Genomic DNA, 21,342 nt, shown 5'->3' with positions numbered 1-21,342 from the left:
AATGTCAGAATGATGGACATCTGGAAGTAGTCATGGGAAGCACACACATGTGCACACACATGCACATGCACACAATGTAGACTACATGGAGAAGCTTTGCTTATTTTTTATTCTGTCTGGGCCAGGCGGGGCATGCTGAGAGCTCACTGGTGTGTGACCAACCACACATGGCTCTTGGCAACAGATGTCAATGAGGAGTCCAAACCTCAGATATATCTATGATCTCCTCCACCCCCACCCCCATATCAGCCGTATCATGCGCTGTTTAATGGCAGCGTACTGGATGGGTTGTCAGAGTGACAAACCACATTGTATGTATCGTCGTTGTCAGGTGGAAACCTTGTATGTCCAAAACCGTTTGTTTTGCATTTTTTCATTTTTCAAAAATGATTTAAGCTAGTAAAAACAGCCGATCTACAAGCACACAACAGCTCGCGGTGCGAGGCGGTGTGTGCTTGTATATCAGCTGTTTTCACTACTTTTGTGCCACTGCCTTGTACGATGAAGCAGGGCTTTACTTTGCGAAAGAACATACAAATTTGAAACTTGGAGATACGAGGTTTCCACCCAACAACGATGATATGCGTTTGTATGTACATGAATGAGTGTGTTTGGAGGATAATTCTAACTACTGTAGAAGTGTCTGTTAGCTGCCCAGTATGGAAAGTGTGGTAAATAAAAAATACAGAATATCGTTCTTGTTCTTGTTCTCAGTTACACTCCATAAAGCCTGACTGCTTTTCAGAAAGTGGTGACAGACAGTGTTGTAGCTTTGCAGTGGTCTGTAAAAGAAAATCATTCCACTGAGTGAGATGTATATGAGAAACAGATCACATGACATCGCCCATGCCAATGTTATCACAAACTGTGGCCCTTTAATTTACAGTACACGTTACCAACCAAGTAGGGCTCAACTATCGATTATTTTCTTTGCAATTATTATATTGATTTCTTTGACTTTGTTTGAATAACGGAGAACCACGTTTTTTTTATATTAACAGGAATACATTTGAATGTATTTGTTATGTTCGTCTAGATTGGTTAACCACTAAGCCTCTTTTGTACATCATCGTACAACAGTGTTCTGCAGAAATAGAGGAAGGTTTCCGACCTACAAGCTCACAACGTGTTGCATCGCGACTAAGTTAGTCACAATTAGCAGGTGACATTATGTACAATAACATGTACAGGTAGGTTAGTTGAGTATTCTGGGTAAGAACATATGGTATTTCCATCAGTCTCATGTCTCTATGACAAAGTTAGGTTGTTGTTAAGTGACACTGAACAGAACCTTGCTTGTTGTACGACAATCGCTATGATCTGTAACCCCATGTGCTGACAGAACATGTCTCCTCACTTCTACACACACCTATTCACACACTCATAAATATGCACGTTCCCCCCCACGCACACATGCTTGTATCTATCTTTTATTACTCAATGTTTATTAAGTGTTCAATTTTACCAAAAAATTACAAACACAAGAAGCAGACAACCTTGTATCTTTCTTACGTGTATCTGTGTTTCATGCCTACTTTTGTGCTGTTTTGACACCTCAAATCAATGGAAGTCTATTTACAGTACATAAAAGTTCAAATGAATCATTAAATTAGTATAATTTCAGTTATGGCAATTTAGCATTTTGGAATGTGTTATCATTTATATTGTGTTACTTTTGTAAGTCTTTATCCATAACAGATTCTCTGTTAACATGTGGTTATACTACTGTGCGCATAAGGTATGCCATTAGATACGTGAAAGTGAAAGTTTGCACCTACATCACCTACAAAACTTCAGGACACTTTCTGTCTCTTAAAAGCTTTCGTTTAATTTATTTAGTCTCTGACATGCTATTTAGTGGCAGAAGTCTGTCTGAGATTTACACAAACCCTGCTAAATGTCTCAGGGCTTTGGGACATCTTTCCGTTTTCTGTCTTAAGGACTACATTCATTTGTTATAATAACCACGTGAACCATCCATATTCAGAATTCAAGAAAATCATTCTAGCAGATTAATACTATTAGGAGATGGAATAAAACAAGATAAGGAGCATGAAGTCCCTGTTTAATATTGTTTTAGATGAATCTACGTGACGTGAGTTGCGGCAATGGGGGAAAATGAGAGTCTATTGTGAACCTTATGTTTTTTTGTGTTGTTGAATGATAAGAAAGGATTTTTTTAGATCAGTTTAGAAACCAGACCGACCTCAACATTAATTTCATGTGCTAGTTTAACCCTAGTTTAACCCTGAAAACTATTTTTTACACTTAAAGAGCTAAATTAAAATTAAAGGATGTAACTGTGTAGCAGAAGCTTATACTGTAGTTGTATTGTTGACAAGCATATAATGCCTGTTATGCTTTGTTGGGCACCATGTGTTTTACTCCAATTTTCAGCACGTGACCAGGGGCGTCACAAGGGGGCAAAAAGTGGGACTGAGTTACTAAGGCCCAAGGTGGAGGAGCCTTCATTATTTTATACTTTAGCTATTGAAAAATAGCAGACTAGCTGCAAGCTTGTAGATCTGCTATTTTTGAAAAGTGCAAATCTTTGAATATTTGTATTTTTTTAAGCAAACATTTTTAACTCAAATTTTGCTTCTGGGGGGGTCCCTGGAACTAAATATTTTGAGATGGGGGTCCGTGGCCAAATACATATAATTTTGGGGTCCTTCACATGAAAGAGTTTGAGCACCACTGACATAGAAACAAATATAGAAACAAAATATTCAAAGACATGCACAAATGTTCACGATCTTTCAAAAATAGCAGATCTATAAGCTCACAGCACGGCACCGGATGCCGTGCTGCGAGCTTGTATATCTGCTATTTTTGAAAAGTTAAAGCACAAAATATGAGTGAATCCTTGTACCCAGGGCCCAGAATGTGGTGCACGTGACACAGTCGTACGAGGAAGTATAAATGAAATACTTCAGGCTCAGAAATAGCTCCAGACCCTAGTTGGGAAAACTGAGCAGCATTCCTCTGGACCTGTTGGCATGTCAGACTTCCATCTTTGCGGAAACAAGATGGGCCTCCTTCAAAGGCACGAGACGGCCAGCTCTCATGGGGGGAGAGAGAGTGGCACCGCCATGTTAAAATCGCCAGCTACCTGAGAAATGGCCAAAGGGCAAGAGATGATGCTTCTCCATCTGTGGAGCTGACGGCAGAGCAGGCGAGGAGTATGTGGCATGTTGTAGATTAGAATTAGGGGCAAAGCACATGCGACGCTATATGTCTAAAGACTGATTTAAGCCTAATTCATTCTTTGTCACTTCCCCAAAAAGATTGTGTCACATTTTTCAAAATCAGTTAATTTTGGTGAGCCACATTGGCACTTTTTTTTAGGCGAGGGATAAATGAGGTTTAATTGTGAACTGAAACAGTGGGGCTGTGTGATTGACACTGGATTGAATCTGTGACAAGAGCTTTATTGGCAGAGGCAGGGGTAGAGCACGGCTTGGCTGGGCAGGGATGGGATGGGCGTCACACCAAATTCTGGGCCCTGGGTACAAGGATTCACTGCGGGGCCCCCATGAATGTTAACTATTGAAAAATAGCAGATATACAAGCTCACAGCGCGGCACCGAGTGCCGCGCTGCGAGCTTGTAGATCTGCTATTTTTGAAAAATCGTGAAAATGTGTGCCAAGAAACCTATGTTTCCATGTCAGTGATGCTCAAACCTTTTCATGTGAAGGATCCCCCATCTCAAAATATTTAGTTCCAGGGACCCCCCCAGAAGCAAATTTTGAGTTACAAATGTTCACTTAAAAAATACATATATTCAAAGATTTGCGCACATTTTCACGACTTTTTCAAAAAATAGCAGATCTACAAGCTCGCAGCGCGGCACTCGGTGCCGCGCTGTGAGCTTGTATATCTGCTATTTTTCAGTAGCTAAAGTTACTAGGGCCCCTCCACCTTGGGCCCTGGTAACTCAGTCCCACTTTCCTACCCCTGGTGACGCCCCTGCAGGGATGGGCTGGCTGGTATGACTTATAGGCTGGAGACAGAAAGGCTGTTTGTTTGAAGACCTCAGAGAGGGTGAGATGGTCTTTCACACTACAGTACCAAACCCAAATCCTTCCACCTGGACCAGACAACCAAAGCAAACTGTGGCATCTTGTGTTACAGGCCATTTGAAAGGGAATGCATAGTGGTTGGATAATGGGCGTAAGACTAGAACATGGTCTGGACTCTGGACGGCCCAGCTGCAGCATCATTCTGTTGGCTCACACAGCTGTGCTGGCTGGACCTGACTTTTGTGTTCTGACTGGATGGAATCAAGCCGTTGAGCAGGCATAGAACACAGGGTTCAATTTGCTGGGGGTTGCCTCTGTTTTTTTGATCTCGCTAGTGCGGATATGTTTTATCCTTGCTTCTGGTCAGTCTTCTGGTTAGTCTATAGGCGATCAATCTGGGAAACCATCTACACAAAAATAAGATCTATAGTTTTTCCCCCTCTGATTTTGCCTCGGGCACCGCCCGCTTTCACTTAGATACTAGAGGTTGGCCGCTCATTCTCCTTTATTAGCGCGTGCACCTCTTCCGGTTGCACGTGTCTTTGTTTACGTCCAAAATATTCCTAACTCTATACTGTATGTTGTAGTGGGAGTTGCCGACAGATTCAGCTGCGGAGCTCTGAAGTTGTCTTGAGAGATTAATAGGCGATCAACAAGCTCACCAACTTGTAGATCGGCTAATTTGTTATTTGTTGTTATTTGTCTTTCAGTGAAGTATAGGGCTTAAGTGGTTAAGAAAATGGCCTCCTCCAATTTTGTTTAAATAAATTGAACCCTGCAGACACACATACACCATGCAGTATTGGGTCAGTCGTTTTTTTTAAGATAATTTATTCAAGCATGTCACTTTGTGCTTCACTGCAAGCTTCTCTGCTATTCTCTGCTATTTTTGAACATTTTTGAAAAATCTTGAAAGAACTGCTGGTATATAAGGCATTTGTAGAATCGGCCACAGGTTTTAATGGGTTAAATCACACGTTTCATGGTTTTTGAGCAGTGCTAAGCTCCAACATTGTTCGGTTCCCAAACTGGAGGGAAAAACATGTTAAAAAATGTCCGGGGCTAAAGTAAACTGAAGTGCGGCCTAAATCTGGCCTAGAAATGGGCCTACATCTTGGCACAAAAGGCTCAAAGTTTGTTTGCATTAGAAGAAGGATATTAGTCACCAGAACCAGGGATGTGTCTAACATGGTTAAAAAATAATATAAGAATATCTAAACGTGTACAACTTAAAAAGTGTGCAAAGGGTGCATGCAAAAGCCAGAATAGATGTTAAAATGACCCCAGAAATACATTTTGAATTGCACATTCCCAACCCTGGAAACAACTGTGTGTGTGTTTGATTCAAAGAAACTATTACTCGTCACAAATAATTAAGTCACTGAATAAATGAACTAATGTGTATTTATTCCAACTATATTTGAGCTAAAGAATACATTTTTGCTTGGTTAGGAATATGTTCAGAGGTAGATTTTGTAGGATCATATAATCGCTGACAGGAGGGATGCTCTCGCTGTACAAGTTCCTGGCGCGCCAGTGACTTAGCTGAGGGGTGACAGAAATACTTCACACTCGTGTAAAATGACTTTTGAGTGGATGAATGCATGTCCATTCTCTTGCCTTTTAATTTTAACGTTTTCTTTCAACTTTGAGTACCAAGAAAAGCACTATATAAATTGTATGTATTATTATTATTATTATTGTTATTATTATTATACTATTCATACAATCTATAAATGCCAATCACGGTCTGGTCATGCCATGAGCGTATACATAATAGCCATGAATCTGTCAACATGTGTTGAACAGTGGAAATGCAGGTTAGTAGGCTACAGTCAGTACAGTGCATCCCTAGCATAAAACAGATGCGCGGTGTAGTTAAGCCCTAGTTTATACCTTGTTGTATGACAGTGTTGTGCAAAAATAGAAGATCTTCAAGTTCGATGTGAGACGTTGTGAGCTTCTTTTTTTTTAAGGTTGAAAGTGGTTAAGTTACTGTTAAGCTGTACTACTTTTGGGAACCTGTTCATCATGGAAACCGACATACAGTTCTGTTTTGTGCTTAAATGACAACAAGGGTCATATTTTAGATTGTAATTAGAGAAAAGAAAAGATGAGTGTTAAAATGTTTTCATTTACTGCTTTCTATCGTTTTAGCGATTTTAACTATTTTGATTCCAATGGGTGAGGGCCCATATTTAGCCACTTGTATGAATGCCCTCACTGAGGGCATTCATACAAGTGGCTAAATATGTATTTTTAGACACAATAAGCCATTCCCAAGATGCACATGGGCAGATGTGACTTATGGGCGCTAGAAGTGTTACTGTAAATTGTAATAAAGAAATTGCCGGATTATTGTGTCTAAAAAAACATACTTACGGTAGCTACTTGTACACATGCCCCCACCCACTGAAATCAAAATTGCTAAAATGACTAAAACGATATTCTTTTCCCTAATTACAATCTAAAATATGAACCCTTGTTGTAAAAAACAAAGTTGTCCTTTAAAGGAAAGTAGCATCAGCAGGCAAGTAGCTGAGATTTTAGAGGTCAGCACAGAGAGCCTCAGCCATGGATTTAGCAACCTTTAATGTGGCTCCCTCTGGTGGCTGTAGGCTGTCTGTGCAGGAATTAACCCAACTGCTCAAACTTTGATTATCATACACTTTAGCACAGGTAGGTTTAATGCGAAAGTGGGTCAATCAATGCATTCTCAAACAACATATTTCATATTACTCAGCAGTAAATAAAACATTTAATCAATAATTAGTGTAGGCATTAGAGCCTACACTGCAGTATACTGTATGTGGTATGTATACATCCTTAATCGCACCCCAATGGCGCCCCAAGCCAGTGCTGTAACCTGATCCCAAATAGACAAAAGGTGAAAGAGGCCCATCAATAATAATTCCACATTAACCACATACCTCAGCAGCAGCTCTAATAGTAAAGTAACTGAGTCATTTGTATATGCTAAAACTGAATATCAGTTGTTGCTGAGGCGGCATAGCCTCAAGACGGCATAGAAACTATATGAATTTAACGGCACTTTGATGGACTGAATAAAGGTGTCATTGTCTATTCTCTATGTCATCAGTTAGTCTTGATCTAGTATACAGTATTCCCTTTACTGTAACATTCAAGTTAATAAAATCTGGCCAACAGACCAACGCAGTGAATTTGTTACTCATTACACACAATCAGAATCAACTTTTTACAGGTGTAAAGAGTGTGTGAAATGAGTGTTTGTGGATGCAAGCTCCATGGTTTCTTGTTGTTTTCAGTGGTGGTGGTTGTGGGGGGGCATAGGAGAGCAAAGAGAAAAATCTAAGTAAAGAAAAAGGAAAAAAGTTCAAGGTAGTACATATAAACCAGCACGTACAGTATGTTCATGAGGTTAGCATTAAGTGTGAGGTGGTGACACTTCAGTAGAATCACATAAGCAGCATGCATTGTACAAGGTGCAAAACCGTATCCACTCATTGTCAGGTTTACATAGGATGGAAGTCACATAGGGCAATAACTCAGGGAAAATCCACATACTGTAAATACTGTTCAAGGAAAATTAAAGTGGCCTGTTGTGTTGACAGCAGGCAGTGGTCAGGCCACAGTCTGATGGTAGCCTTTTATCTCAAGTTGCCTTGGTTGTGATAATCCACAAAAACACCTTGAAGGCAAAAGTATTAAAATGGCTTTTAATTTTGCTTGCATGCCAGTGGCCAAAATGGTAAATAGCTCATTGTTGAATTAAACTATTCAAAAAGTAATTCAGCAACCACTTTGTTTTTGTTTGTTCAATGATGATTATAATAGTATTTGTAAATGCTTTTGAAGCATATTAAGAATGACTACTTCTACTAATACTGTAATTTGCCTGAAAAACGTAGACATTGCAAATTGATTGTATTGCTGCAGTGATTTTTGTGGAATATGGGCAATTCTTTGCAGTGTAAATGCGGGAGAATGTGTCTATAACAGCTCCAAGTCTATATGCCGTTTTCCAATCATAAAATGAATGTGTTTGTGAATCAAGAGGTCAAGGAACGTGTATCTCAGTCCAACAGTGTTATTACTTATCACTAAAGCAATAATGTGTATTTTGTTTAATACAGAATATTTGGTGCATAGAGAACAATTTGTCAGGCAGGTGGTAAAATGTACAGAGAATAATCTGATACAGCTTCAAAATAACTTGCCTTGACTTCCATTTGATGGTATACTTCAAAACAAAAGTTGACTTTTGTTGACACAATTGATATACAAATCAAATGAAGGCTGCTAGGTTTGTTCAATTTCAGAACTTTCAATTCAAGTGTTAAAATACTTGAATTCAACTAGACATTTACACATATTTTTTGTCATTTCTTTCCTTCCTTCAGGCTATTATGGCCATGCCTCCCCTCCTGAACCCCTTACTCCTGGCGCTGTTACAGCTGGTCGTGTTAACTCAAGTTCATGGAGGGGCATACTATGGACATAAGCCGCACCCTCAGCATCACCAGCCCATACAACACGTCCAGCACATGGGCATGGTCAAAGAGGGCTACCCACAGCAACAGTACCTTGGCAAGGAGATGCCCTATATGCCATACCCACAGTACAGGAAGGAGCCTCCCCAGATGCCTGTGCAAATGGGCAAGGAGATCCCTCGTAAGGGACCCATTTTTAAAGGACAGGGTGCACAGCCGGACAAAGGTGAGTCTACCTACCATTTCAAGCTAGAAATGATCATCAACAGTGATTTGTTATGTTAACGGTTAACCACTTGAACCTGTTTAAAGCAGAAGTGCGCGCACGACTCCAACTCGTTTCAACAATATTCAACTTCTTACCGGGTGCACGGTCGGGAAACGTAACTTTACAAAGAAGATTCTCAAAGAGAACACCAGCACTCACGGAACGTCCTTTTAAGGCACTTTTTTATTTTATAAGATTGGCATGGTAAGCTGCAGAGCAGCAACAAACGGACGCGTTTCGGCGTTAAGCCTTCATCAGCGTACTTATCAACGCTGATGAAGGCTTAACGCCGAAACGCGTCCGTTTGTTGCTGCTCTGCAGCTTACCATGCCAATCTTATAAAATAAAAAAAGTGCCTTAAAAGGACATTCCGTGAGTGCTGGTGTTCTCTTTGAGAATCTTCTTTGTAAAGTAACCACTTGAACCCTCATGTCCCTATTAGCCATATTCACACCGTGGCCATCTTGGATCACATGACCACATGGGGTGGCAAGCAGCCAATCAGAAGCTTCCACGGCGGGTCTTGCCTTGCCCAATATGTTGTTTAGAGTTTCTGATTGGCTGCTTGCTACCCTATATGGTCATGTGATCCAAGATGGCCGCGGTGGGAATATGGTCGAACAGTCAGTGAAAATACTCAGATCTACAAGCTCACAACGTGTGACCTGTTGTGAGCTTATATTTCGGTGAAGATATTTGGGGTAGACTAGAGGGAAATACTACTGGATCTAGTATGGCGCACTTGGGGCACCCCGGTCAACTAATATAGATGTAAAGACCAGCTGAAACGTTTCTTTTTTTTCTTCTTCATACTTTTAGATCATATCCGTGGTCATAATGGGGACATAGTTAACAATAGATCCCCCCAAAATTGAAACAAATTAAAAAGAATATATATATTTATATCAAAAGTTAAATCTTAATGACTTCTTGTCAAACAAAGACATAATGCGTGATTACATTGGCAGATACTTAATTTCAAATAATAATATTATGACAAGTGGCACCAGTGGCCGGTGTTTCTCTGTTGAATAATATCAAATATAGTAGTGCATGCAGCACGTACGCCAAAAAGACCCACCCTTAGTCCCGCCATGGGGCTTTTAAGCCGTGACATCATTTTGTAGGCATAGGAGAATCTGCCCCCAGAGCATTTTATGTCCCTCGCTATTTCAAAAAGCAACGACTAAAAAATAACGACTAAAGTATAATTCTAACACTTTCCTTTCAACAACAAAGAGAAGAAAAATGTGTAAATAGTAAAAATAGTAAAAAGATTCACGGAAACTGGGGGCAGAAATTCTCCTCTGCCTACAAAATGATGTCATACTTAACAGCCCCATACCTGCTGCTATTTGGCTCCTTGGCAAAAAGGAGCGGCCTAATCTTCAAATAACATCCAAAACTGCAATGGAACAGTGAGCTTAATAGCTCAGTGAGTAAAGACGTTTCCAAATGGTTATGAATCCCACTGGCGGGTGTACTTTTCCACACAAATGTTACCTTAGTGTGATGCTAAGGTTAGGCATAGTTTTTCGTGAGGTTAGGGTTAAGGTTAGGGTGAGGCATATTGCAAAAGTGTAAGGAGGTTGTATACAAGGAAGAACTAGAACTGCACTCTGTCGAGGTGCACAAGTAGGCCAAGTATGTTCTACTTGTGCACCAGCAGAGCGCGCCATGAGGTGCGCTCACCACTGGCATCACCACTGGCATCACCAGGAATGCTGGTCCATCATTGGCTGTTAATGATGCCAGAAATGGTCCTTGATTGGGCTACAGGTTTAAACACGGGCAGAGACACCGACATACGTGTCGTACATACGTACATACTTACATACGTACTGTACATACGCAGCCGAACGCAGTACTTGCACGCTCTGCTGGCGCTAGTAACTAGGAACAAGTGCCAGTCACAGAGACTATTGGCCAATCACAACAGGTCTTGCCTGAGTGCGGGCTCAAAAAGGAATAGCCCTTTGCAAACAGTCACAGCTAAATAAATGTTTATGTTACAGCAACATACAGTAAACTTGATTCAACACATGCCTTGTTGCAATACACAATGAAACTTGCGTCCCATGGCCCGATCGGGCGGGACCGTAGACCGGGAAGCCGACAAGAGCTCATGTTGTTGTCTCTGCCCTTGCGACCCCTGCTGATTGGTCAAGGTGCCTGTTCAATGAGGGAATCTAGGGAGAGATAGCTGAACCACTGCACACATAAAGCTTGTAATGGAAAATGTATTTTATCCTTACAGGGTGGAGGTATTAGACAAACTTCTATATTAAGAACTCAGCCTTGTATTGCAGCATTAAAGGGCCTTGAACAAGCTCCAAACCTTTCCTCTCTATTGTGTCCTTCTCAGTTTTCTCTGAGTTCTTACTCCCAAAATGTGATGACAAAGACCTCTTACAGTATATCCCTTACACACCGAGAAGCTGCCTTTAAAAGGTCATATTCTACACTACAGTATATGTAGGCATGTTACAATAATATATACATAATACATAAGACACAATACATAAGTAGTTAAACTGAGAGGTTAAGTTGTGTATAGACCGATTTCCTGAGCGACACCCTGTAGAGGGCGCCACCGCCATCTGCGGTGAAAACAGTAGTGTAAAGTAACTTATAGACTAAATTGAATTAAGTACTGTACTTAAGTACAATTTTGAGTATTTGTACAGTACTTGAGTGTACTCCACCACTGGCTGCTGTTTACACCGTGGCAATGGCGGCGGCGCTCTATACAGGGGAGAGCTCAGGAAAACGGTCTATAGGAGGAGTGTAGAGCGGTCATTGTAAGGAATCAGCTAGTGATCAGCCTGGGATCTATGCAGTGGATCAGAAGTTCAGAACAGCCTACAGTAGGCTCTAATACAACGTTTTAGAATGAACAGTTACACATACTGTACAAGTTAATATGTAATGCGTGATTACATCGGCAGGTACTAACCAATTTCAATAAACAATATTATGACAGTATTAGCACTGACTAGACAATGGTGTTTTAGTTGTATAAAGATTATACCATATTTATATAAAATAACACCTACTCACTAAAGTGTTTAGTGTACATTGATGTGTCAATGATGAATATTTCTATATTGAGTATTTCTCCTATTGCCAACAGGTCAGACTAACATCCAGGGGCCCGTGGGAATTCCTCAAGGTGAACAAGGCCCAGTGGGACCAGCTGGACCAGCTGGACCCATTGGACCTCCAGGGCCTCCAGGGATTGGACAGCCAGGACTTGCTGGACAACCGGGCAATCCTGGTCCACAAGGGGAACCTGGTGTAGGAAAACCAGGTTTGCCAGGACCGCCAGGAAACCCAGGAGACAACGGTGAGCCAGGACCCCAAGGCGAGATGGGTCCTGGTGGTGGAGAGGGGCCAGAGGGACAGCCAGGGCCTCAGGGCCCCCCCGGGCCTCCTGGACTGCCAGGGATAGGCAAACCAGGAGGGCAAGGACTCCCAGGCCAGCCAGGCACACGAGGAGAGCCAGGACACAAAGGTCTGCCAGGACTTCCAGGGTTACCAGGACCAAAGGGAGACAAAGGAATTGGCCAGCCGGGGCAGCCTGGGCACAAAGGATTCCCTGGGCCCCCAGGTCCACCTGGCGCAGGAGGTTTGCCTGGTGTGGGCAGACCCGGTTTGAATGGGATGACTGGTCCACAGGGTCCACCGGGGAAGCCTGGACCCCCAGGAGAGCAAGGACCATCTGGTCCACCTGGTGAAGGAGGTGAGCTTGGCCCACCAGGTCTGCCTGGTCTGGGGAAACCAGGTCAGAATGGCTTGCCAGGACAGCCAGGCATGCCAGGAGGGAAAGGACATCCAGGACCTCCAGGTTTGCCAGGGAAGCCAGGACTTCCTGGATTTGGAAAACCAGGATTCCCAGGACCAAAGGGTGATAAGGGCTTGGGTGGCCCGCCTGGACCTATCGGACCAAAGGGAGATAAAGGCCACGGAGGACTGCCTGGTATGCTTGGATCCCCTGGACCAAATGGCCCACCAGGCCCTTCTGGTCCAATGGGACCACCTGGAGGTATTGGTGCTCCTGGACCTAAAGGAGACAGTGGAGAGGCAGGGCCAAAGGGTCTTGATGGTGCCCCAGGTGAACCTGGTCCTGCTGGACTTGCTGGTAGAGATGGTCTAACAGGGGAAGATGGTCAGCCAGGGCCAAGAGGTCCACCAGGACTGAGTGGCGGTAAAGGAGAAGCTGGACACAAAGGTTTACCCGGTCATCCAGGTACTTCAGGGGTTCCTGGGCCAAAGGGACAAGCTGGATTACCTGGTGGAGTGGGTCCCCAAGGCCCTAAAGGTATTCCAGGCATGGCTGGTGCAGGAGGACCAATTGGACCTCCTGGGCCAAGTGGGCCAAAAGGAGATAGTGGCCTTCCTGGTCTCACTGGCGCTCCTGGAGAGGGGGTCCCAGGTGTTGCAGGTCCCATAGGACCCCCGGGGAAAGAGGGCCCAGCAGGTCCATCTGGACAACCAGGTCAGCCTGGCCTCCCTGGGCCTCCGGGTCCAGCCGGAGCACCTGCTGTAGCACCTACCGATAGCACGGCTGTCCTCGGAGGGAGCACACTGGATGGTGTAAAGGCTGGCAAGTATGGAGGCAATGGGGCAGAGGTAATGGGTGTCAGTGGCCTGGAAATGCCTGCGTTCACAGCTTTAGTGACCAAGCCCTTCCCACCCGTGGGCTCACCGGTGATCTTTGACAAGCTCCTGTATAACGGCCGTCAAAACTATAATCCCCAGACCGGTGTGTTCACCTGTGACATGCCCGGCATTTATTACTTTGCCTACCATGTTCACTGCAAAGGAGCCAATGTGTGGGTGGCCTTGATGAGGAACAATGAGCCAGTCATGTACACATATGATGAATACAAGAAGGGCTTCCTAGATCAAGCATCGGGCAGCGCAGTATTACCACTACAGGCCGGGGATACGGTGTACATCCAACTGCCCTCAGATCAGGCTGCAGGACTTTATGCAGGCCAATACGTTCACTCCTCCTTCTCCGGGTACTTGTTATACCCAATGTAAAAACATTTGTTGTATGTGGTATGTTTTGTTTTTGTTTTTTTGTTTTTTCAATAAAACATCTGCAATCTGTTGCTCCGGTCAACAGAGATGAGAGGACAAGACGGACTGTCTGAAGTGTCTGTATATACCGTACAGCAGAGTTCATAGCCATGTATTTGCTAGTACAAGGATTTTTGTACTTACAGCTCTGACAATTGTGTAAGAATGTGCAAAAGTTGACATTCAAAGAAGACGTTATATAATTTATTTGCATTTGGCAAGTAATGAATCGTTTCAGATCGTTTGATTTGTAATTTGATACAAACAGGAATGCAGAATCCTCACTAGGGATAGCACACAGTGTCATGTTATCTTTCTGCCCTAATTAGTTCTTATCAAAACTGGCAGCTGCCATATGTGGCAAAGAATGTAAAACAGAAAACGTAAAGATATATTTCACTTTGGTTGGGCAACTACATTTTAGCATGCATATACGTTGATATGAATGAATAATTAATGAACAGTCAATCCCCAATATTTGCTCACATTAGCAGAATCTAAGATCTCTTGGAGATGTATGTGTGTGTGTGTGTGTGTGTGTGTGTGTGTGTGTGTGTGTGTGTGTGTGTGTGTGTGTGTGTGTGTGTGTGTGTGTGTGTGTGTGTGTGTGTGTGTGTGTGTGTGTGTGTGTGTGTGTGTGTGTGTGTGTGTGTGTGTGTGTGCGTCAGCGTGCGTGCGTGTGTGCGTGCGTGTGAAGTTGAACACAATATTGATACAGGTGAAATGAAACCTAAAAAGTACAATATGGAAAGCTGACAGAAAGAAAATCAGTAAATCACTTGATTTTTTACTTGATTAATGAGTAGAAGTCTGCCAGTAGTGTGCTACTATTGCTGCTTCTATGGATGTTAATGTCAACCATTATCTTCCACTATCAAATGCTTAGTATTTGTAAGAGCTATGTCAATTAATTATACCAATGAAATGAGTGAAAGTTCTACACATAGTTTTCCATTTTAATGATGAGGTCAAATGGAACATGGAATTGCCCATACAGTGTGTATACCTCAGCCATATTGGTGGTCAACCATTGATTGATTCATGGTTTGCATACTAAGTTAAAAGGTGCATCTAAAGGAAAATATTTCTTTTAAATCGGATTAAAGAAATGAAACAATCGCATGCCTTGAATATTATCTGAGCAATTGTGATAATGATGATTCATCACTGCTCCTGTGAGTGAGATTGGAACTGCAACATCTTGTTCTAGGTTTTGTATTATGTTGGCATACTGGCACCAGCTGTGACATTACAAAGGATGTGTCACTGGCCAAGTATGGGCAAATGTATGCCATAATGGTGTAATACATAATATGTTAGTAAACAAAGGATGGATTGAGAACAAACACACTGTTACCATGGAATATGAAAACCACTGCTGACATCAAAAAAGGTTGTTGTATTTGTCACCACAGTCAGCATAATAAAGTAAACTATAACAGATTTATAAATATGAGAAGGCCCTGGATTTGCAGCTGATTTTACAAATGTTCATAGTAATTTGGCTATGTTCCGAATAGTATTTTTCCACTTCTGTCTGAAGATTTGAATAAGCTAATCAAATAACTTAAACCTATATTGTCACCTGATGTTTACTGGTCTGGTATAAAACATTTAATACAATTAATTATATTATCTAAAATGTTACTGTTAAAAGTGAAGGCCTTGAATTCGTTTCCAATGTAAATTATGATCCACAGTGAGTTTTACTTTACAGAAATGCCAGCATACATTTTCAAAATGTGGGGATCATCTATGGATAGATTGTGACTGAATCTCATCCTTTAGTTTGATAATATTTAGTGTTTCTGGTCACAGGTGTTCTGAAATGAGATAATAAATTAAGCGTGATTCCCAAAACATGCTTTGTATACTAGATGTGTCTGAAAGCCAATCAAGCACACAGTATATGAAATACATACAACTCAGGAATCATAAGTGAATATAAAAATACACTTGTCCCAGAATGATGCCTAAATAATGAATTGACAACAATATTTGTGTCTATAATTTATTATTTTGTCTACTGATCTCACATGTCTAGAGTGCAGGGGACTTCGGTAAGGAGTTTTCAAAAGGAAAATATACAGTAGCCTACATTATGTTTCCCTTTTGAAGCAATGGTGCTACATTTTCAGTGTAAACAAACGGAAACCATAGGTGATGTTTTAAATTTGTAATTGTCTGTTGTTTTTTCTAAATAAAGATGATTTAATTAAGAAAATCATTTGTTGTTTCTAACCTCTTTTTTTGTAACAAAATGAGTGCCAAGAAGTTTGAAGACGTACATGAAGGTGACTTCACACCAAAGACTAAGAGACAAGAAACTCTTTCCAAATCCTTCAGAGTGGCATTCTGTGGCTGTCTGTGGCATAGTTAGCACTGACAAAGCACAAACTCTAGTTGGCAGAAAGAATTTTGCATTGATCTCTGTCTGCCAATGTGTTGCCAGGTCTGCTCATTATAAGCGACTAGGTCTTCCTGGAAAGTCACTTGTAAATATTCATAGTTGCGGTTTGCTTTGTTTATTTTTATAGGCTTTTTTTATGTTATTTTATTGTTAACAGAGAAATGGCTGTCCGCATGCTAACTATAAGTGACAGTTCATAGCACCTCCAAATATTTATGAGACTGTTCTGATTCCATACATCTTGTCTTGCAAATGGTGCATTTTATACAGTGCCTTATCCAAAGCGCTTTACATTCATACACCGACAAATGGGTCCCGACCAAGTGTTTGGGAACTAGTGGCATAATTGACGGCTCCTCAACATCTCCCTCACAGAACAGAAGCCACCCCCCAACCCAACCTATACCCTTTGTCTTTCACAGGTGGAAAGAGTTCACAGAGGGGCTGTATTTACACATCAGTAGCCTAGATTTGCTGAGAAAAAAATAACTCTATCTACTAGCAGGGGAAGGGTGTCAAAAGCTGAGGTGTGATTGGAATGGCAGGGGTCTGGATTGAGAAAGGGGACCCCCACTGTTCTACTGAGCCCTCTGAGGGTTGCAAATTGGCATATTTGTAATTCATTATTATAATATTGTCCCCACTCCTTGGTTGGTTTGCACATAGGCTACTCTGCTCTCTTACCAGCTCAGTGGCCTTGTGGGTAGAGAGTCTACCCTAATCCCGGTCGGGGTAATACCAAAGACTCTGAAAAATGGGACCCAGTGCCTCCTGCTTGGCACTCAGCATCAAGGGTTGGATTGGGGTTAAGTCCCTGCGACATACTAGCGTCATGTCCAGGGGGTGTACTTGTAGGCCTACATCAAGCTGCCTCACGCTACATAATAATAATAATACATAATCAGGAGTTAGGCTCCTGCCTTATGGGCCTCATGGCTCTGCAAGGCTTACTACTCTGCTCTTAACCCATTGTCAATAGGAGCAGCGGGCAAGTGCCATTCAGTGCTCGTGGAGCAGTTCCTGTAGGGTTTAAGTTTCATGCTCATGGGTGTGAGCAAAGGGAGTCAGTGGACCTTTTCCCAGGCAGCCTCTCAACATTCAGCTATTTGTGTATACTCAATGAAACTGTTAAGCCTATAGTGGGGCTAATTAAAGTTAATTATTTTTTCATAATGTGATTACGTATCCAGATTAAAAAAGATACCCATAGGATAATGTTTCCATTTTTTTTTTTATAAAAAAATGTCTCTGATAGGGTGTTATCACTATGCACCACATAAGACCTAAATGACAGTGGTCTGAGTCCTAGTCAGCTGTGAGGTCATGATAATAATGAACTAGGCTAATTAGCCATACTAATGTTTTGGTTTCATTCCAGGCCATTTGGTGTCGCTAAGAAGTTGACGTCCCATCACAAACAAACGCCATCACACTGAAGCGTGATATTATCTCAAACTCCCAGCATCTATTCTTGCTTTAATGAGGCTAACAGTGGTGTAAAGTAACTAAGTACATTTACTCAAGTACTGTACTTAAGTACAATTTTTTTTTAGGTATTTAGTACTTCACTGGAGTATTTCCAATTTCTAGTAATTTTACTTCTACTCCACTAAATCTCAGAGGCAAATATTGTACTTTTACTCCACTACAATTATTTGAAAACTTTAGTTACTAGTTAATTTGTAGATTTAGATTATTATCAGGAAAACATACACTAACCACTTCAGCACATTTTTCCCATTTGAAAATACCAGATCTACAAGCTCAGATCTACAAACTTGAAATGGGACAAAAGTACTTTTACATTATTTACATTTTGATACAAATACTTTTGTACTTTTACACAAGTAAATGTTGAATTCCAGACAGAGTATTTCTATGTTGCAGTACTTTACCTAAAGTAACAAATGTGAGTTATTTTCCCACCACTGGAGGCCAGATGGGCCAGATGGCTCATTCAGATGGCTCATTCAGATGCTGATGCTGCGATGGGAGGTCCTTAGCTTCAGCTTGCATACATACACATGCGCATCCTGTCTCTGTCGTCCGTCGCCGTTCATTCATTTTGCACATACAGTATTGTGTGGTTCAAATCGGGTCACATTCATTTCAGATAGCGCGAGCTCGACCCAAGAAAACGACACGGTAAGCATGAACATAATGTATTCTACATTCTATTAATACTCTTCGACCGAATGTCATGTTGGTAATGACACACAACGCTAGCCTAGCTAATAATAATTATGCGGTAATAGGACTCGGGCAGTCGGGCTAGCTGAGGATATCTGGCTGCTGCTGTGCCCAGTTTAGCATATAGGCTAGCTGAAAATATCAGATATAATTGTTGTTGGCCTATAAAAAATAAGCGAAGCAGCGGCCTCTCAGACTGCATTGCTCTGTATTTTATTGTTGATGCTGTTTGTGATCTCTCCCTGGCCTATCGGATCTCTCCCTCCGATCGGAACCTCATCTGCTATCGTGGAGGGTGAGGTTCCAAACTGGGTTAGTCAGTGGTGTAAAGTAACTAAGTGCATTTACTCAAGTACTGTACTTAAGTAGAATTTTTAGGCATTTAATTGTACTTTACTTGAGTATTTCCAGTTTCCAATACTTCTACACCACCGCCACTACATCTCGGATCCAAATATTGTAGCCTTTTACTCTAATTATTTGAAGTCTTTAGTTACTAGTTACTTTGTAGATATATATTACAATAAAACATAGGTACATTAACCACTTTAGACCTATTTTATACCTATAGGCTATTTGAAAAAATAGCAGATCTACAAGCTCACACGAGTCACAGAGCTACAGGGAATGGGGAGATCAGATGGGGCTATATAGCCCAGCCAGTGCCTCGCATGCAATAGTTCTGTATTTTTAATGTTTCTTTTGATATAATCAATGCCAAAATATAAAGAAGTTAAGTAATAAAAACATGCTATATTTAGCTGTCACAGCCTGTCAGTTAATCCAATTGTCTTGGTTGAAATTGTGAAAAAGTGTGTGTGGGAGTGAGTGAGTAGGCTTGATTGACCTCAACATGACATCTCGCGGAGCACCCAGACCTGGTTTTGCTAATGGAAGTGACTTCAGACCCAGACCTGGTTTTTCTAATGGAAGTGACTTCAAACCTAAGGAGAAGACCTCATACTACAAGGAAAAGGCCCCACTCTACCAGATGAGGCAAGTGTTCTTTATATCTGTTTATTTAACTTTTCATTATGTTTTTGTATGTATAACAAGCTGTCATTGCCATTGGTCAGACAAATATGTATTTAAAAACAGCCAATATCTATTTTGGAAATAAAACCAGTGTTGTACTGTACTTGGGAAACCTGACACAGGATAATGCACAAATAGAAGATATGTACCGGTACCTACTGTAGTTAAAGTATTATTGGCAGCTAGTAGCTATTACAGCAATTACAAGGCTATGGTACAAAAGTAGATCCTCCAATTTGTGAGCAGTTGCTGAGCATTGTGGAGGAAATATTTATGATGGAGAAACTAACTCGTAACTTGAGATTGCAAGAGACTATTCCTCGAAAAATTGGAGAAATGGACTGAATATAAAGATTTCCACTAACAATGGACATTAATGAATGGACTGTAATATGATACTTGATAGTGCTAGTGCTACATAGGAACCCCTGCACTGTGACTAACTGCGAATGAAAATCTGCAACAAAAAAAAAAAGTAAAAAAAAAAAAGAGACAATATCTGCAATCATCTCCATGCACACTTCGAGTAAATACAATCTTGTTTCTTGCAGTGCTACCCTGAAGTCAGAGATTTGGAAGTTGAACTTGGTCCATATCCTGCTCTGGCTCCTGGTGGCAGCCCATGCTACTGTCAGCAACTTGACCCTGGTGCCACACGACACAGTCTCCATGCCATACCAGTGGGAGTACCCTTACTTGTTGAGTCTCCTTCCACTGCTCACCAGCTGCCTGTCATTGCCAAGCAACAACATTAGTTACTTAGTAATATCCATGATCAGCGCGGGACTGTTCTCCATGGCACCTCTCATGTATGGATGTATGGAGATGTTCCCTGTTGCCCAGCAGCTCTACCGCCATGGCATTGCCTACCGTTTCATCTTTGGCTTCTCTGCTGTGACTGTTATGTACTTAGTCATGCTGGTAGCCGTGCAAGTGCACGGCTGGCAGATATACTACAGCAAGAAGCTCCTAGACGCATGGTTTGATGCCACTCAAGAGAAGAAGAAGAAATAAAGGAATAACAAATATTATAACTGCATTTTTCCCTCCCCTCTATAATCTTTTTTCTTCTACCTTTATTATTGCAATTCAGGGATAATTTGCAGCCAACAGTTAAGCATGCGATTAGATGCACGGAGGACTTTGATTATATTTTGTTTCTTTCAACAATTGTTGAAGCTTAAGCAATATTGCTGGTAAATAATGTGAATGTGGTGTCTAGTCCACTCAATGGGAGTGTGACAAAGTCAGGGAGTACCAGGCCAGCAAATCCACCGTTCTCTTTACTATTCAGAGTTGTCATTATTCTAGGAGAGATTCTGTTAAGGAGCAGGGTATTACTACCTTGCTCCTAAACAGTGTCATAGTTTGTCGTGATAAGAAATGATGAAGAAAATGCACACAAAATGCACACATACACTGCTAAAGGCATGGGCTATGTTGCATCATACAACTTTTGCTTGACCGTAATGTATAATTAAAGGAAGCACCTTTGTCTTCACACTGCTATTGTCCATGGTCATAACCCTATATGATTTAATTGGTCTGTATATTGGTTTCTCTTATGCATTTGTATAATATATGTTTAATAAAAAGTGGTTATTACAGTTATTGCCAACATTATTGTTACATCCAGCTATATGACCCTTTAATGAAGCAGCATAAGCTTTGTTTTATAGCTTTTTTGAATCTCAACCAATAGTATAGGCTAGTATCTCAGCCCTAGTATAGGCCTATGACAGTGGTTTTCAACCAGTGGTCAGGGGACCACCAGGTCCTTGAGGGGGTTCCAGGTGGTCCCCAGCTAAATGACGGAGAGTTGGTAAGCAAATGGACCATTTGGTTTAATTTTACGC

General features: G+C 41.5%; 2 protein-coding genes across 2 annotated transcripts; both read left to right on the top strand.

Moving 5' to 3' along the window:
* Window positions 1-8,417: 8,417 nt before the first annotated feature.
* On the top strand, window positions 8,418-14,389 carry col8a1a (collagen, type VIII, alpha 1a; the record flags this gene model as incomplete). Its single annotated transcript, XM_080752467.1, has 2 exons — window positions 8,418-8,721; window positions 11,897-14,389. 2 exons carry the CDS (start codon window positions 8,418-8,420, stop codon window positions 13,810-13,812), a joined length of 2,220 nt encoding a protein of 739 aa, XP_080608593.1. The 3' UTR covers window positions 13,813-14,389.
* Window positions 14,390-19,304: 4,915 nt separating this feature from the next.
* Window positions 19,305-20,500, top strand: jagn1a (jagunal homolog 1a; the record flags this gene model as incomplete). Its single annotated transcript, XM_080753554.1, has 2 exons — window positions 19,305-19,447; window positions 20,038-20,500. The coding sequence occupies 2 exons, from the start codon at window positions 19,305-19,307 to the stop codon at window positions 20,498-20,500; spliced, it is 606 nt and encodes a 201-aa protein (XP_080609680.1).
* Between the last annotated feature and the right edge of the window lie 842 nt (window positions 20,501-21,342).

The sequence above is a fragment of the Nannobrachium achirus genome (assembly GCF_963921795.1).
Source record: "Nannobrachium achirus genome assembly, chromosome: 22".
In the NCBI taxonomy this organism is placed as follows: domain Eukaryota; kingdom Metazoa; phylum Chordata; class Actinopteri; order Myctophiformes; family Myctophidae; genus Nannobrachium; species Nannobrachium achirus.
Note: the sequence above shows the minus strand (reverse complement) of the source record. Positions and strands in the feature narration are given on the sequence as shown.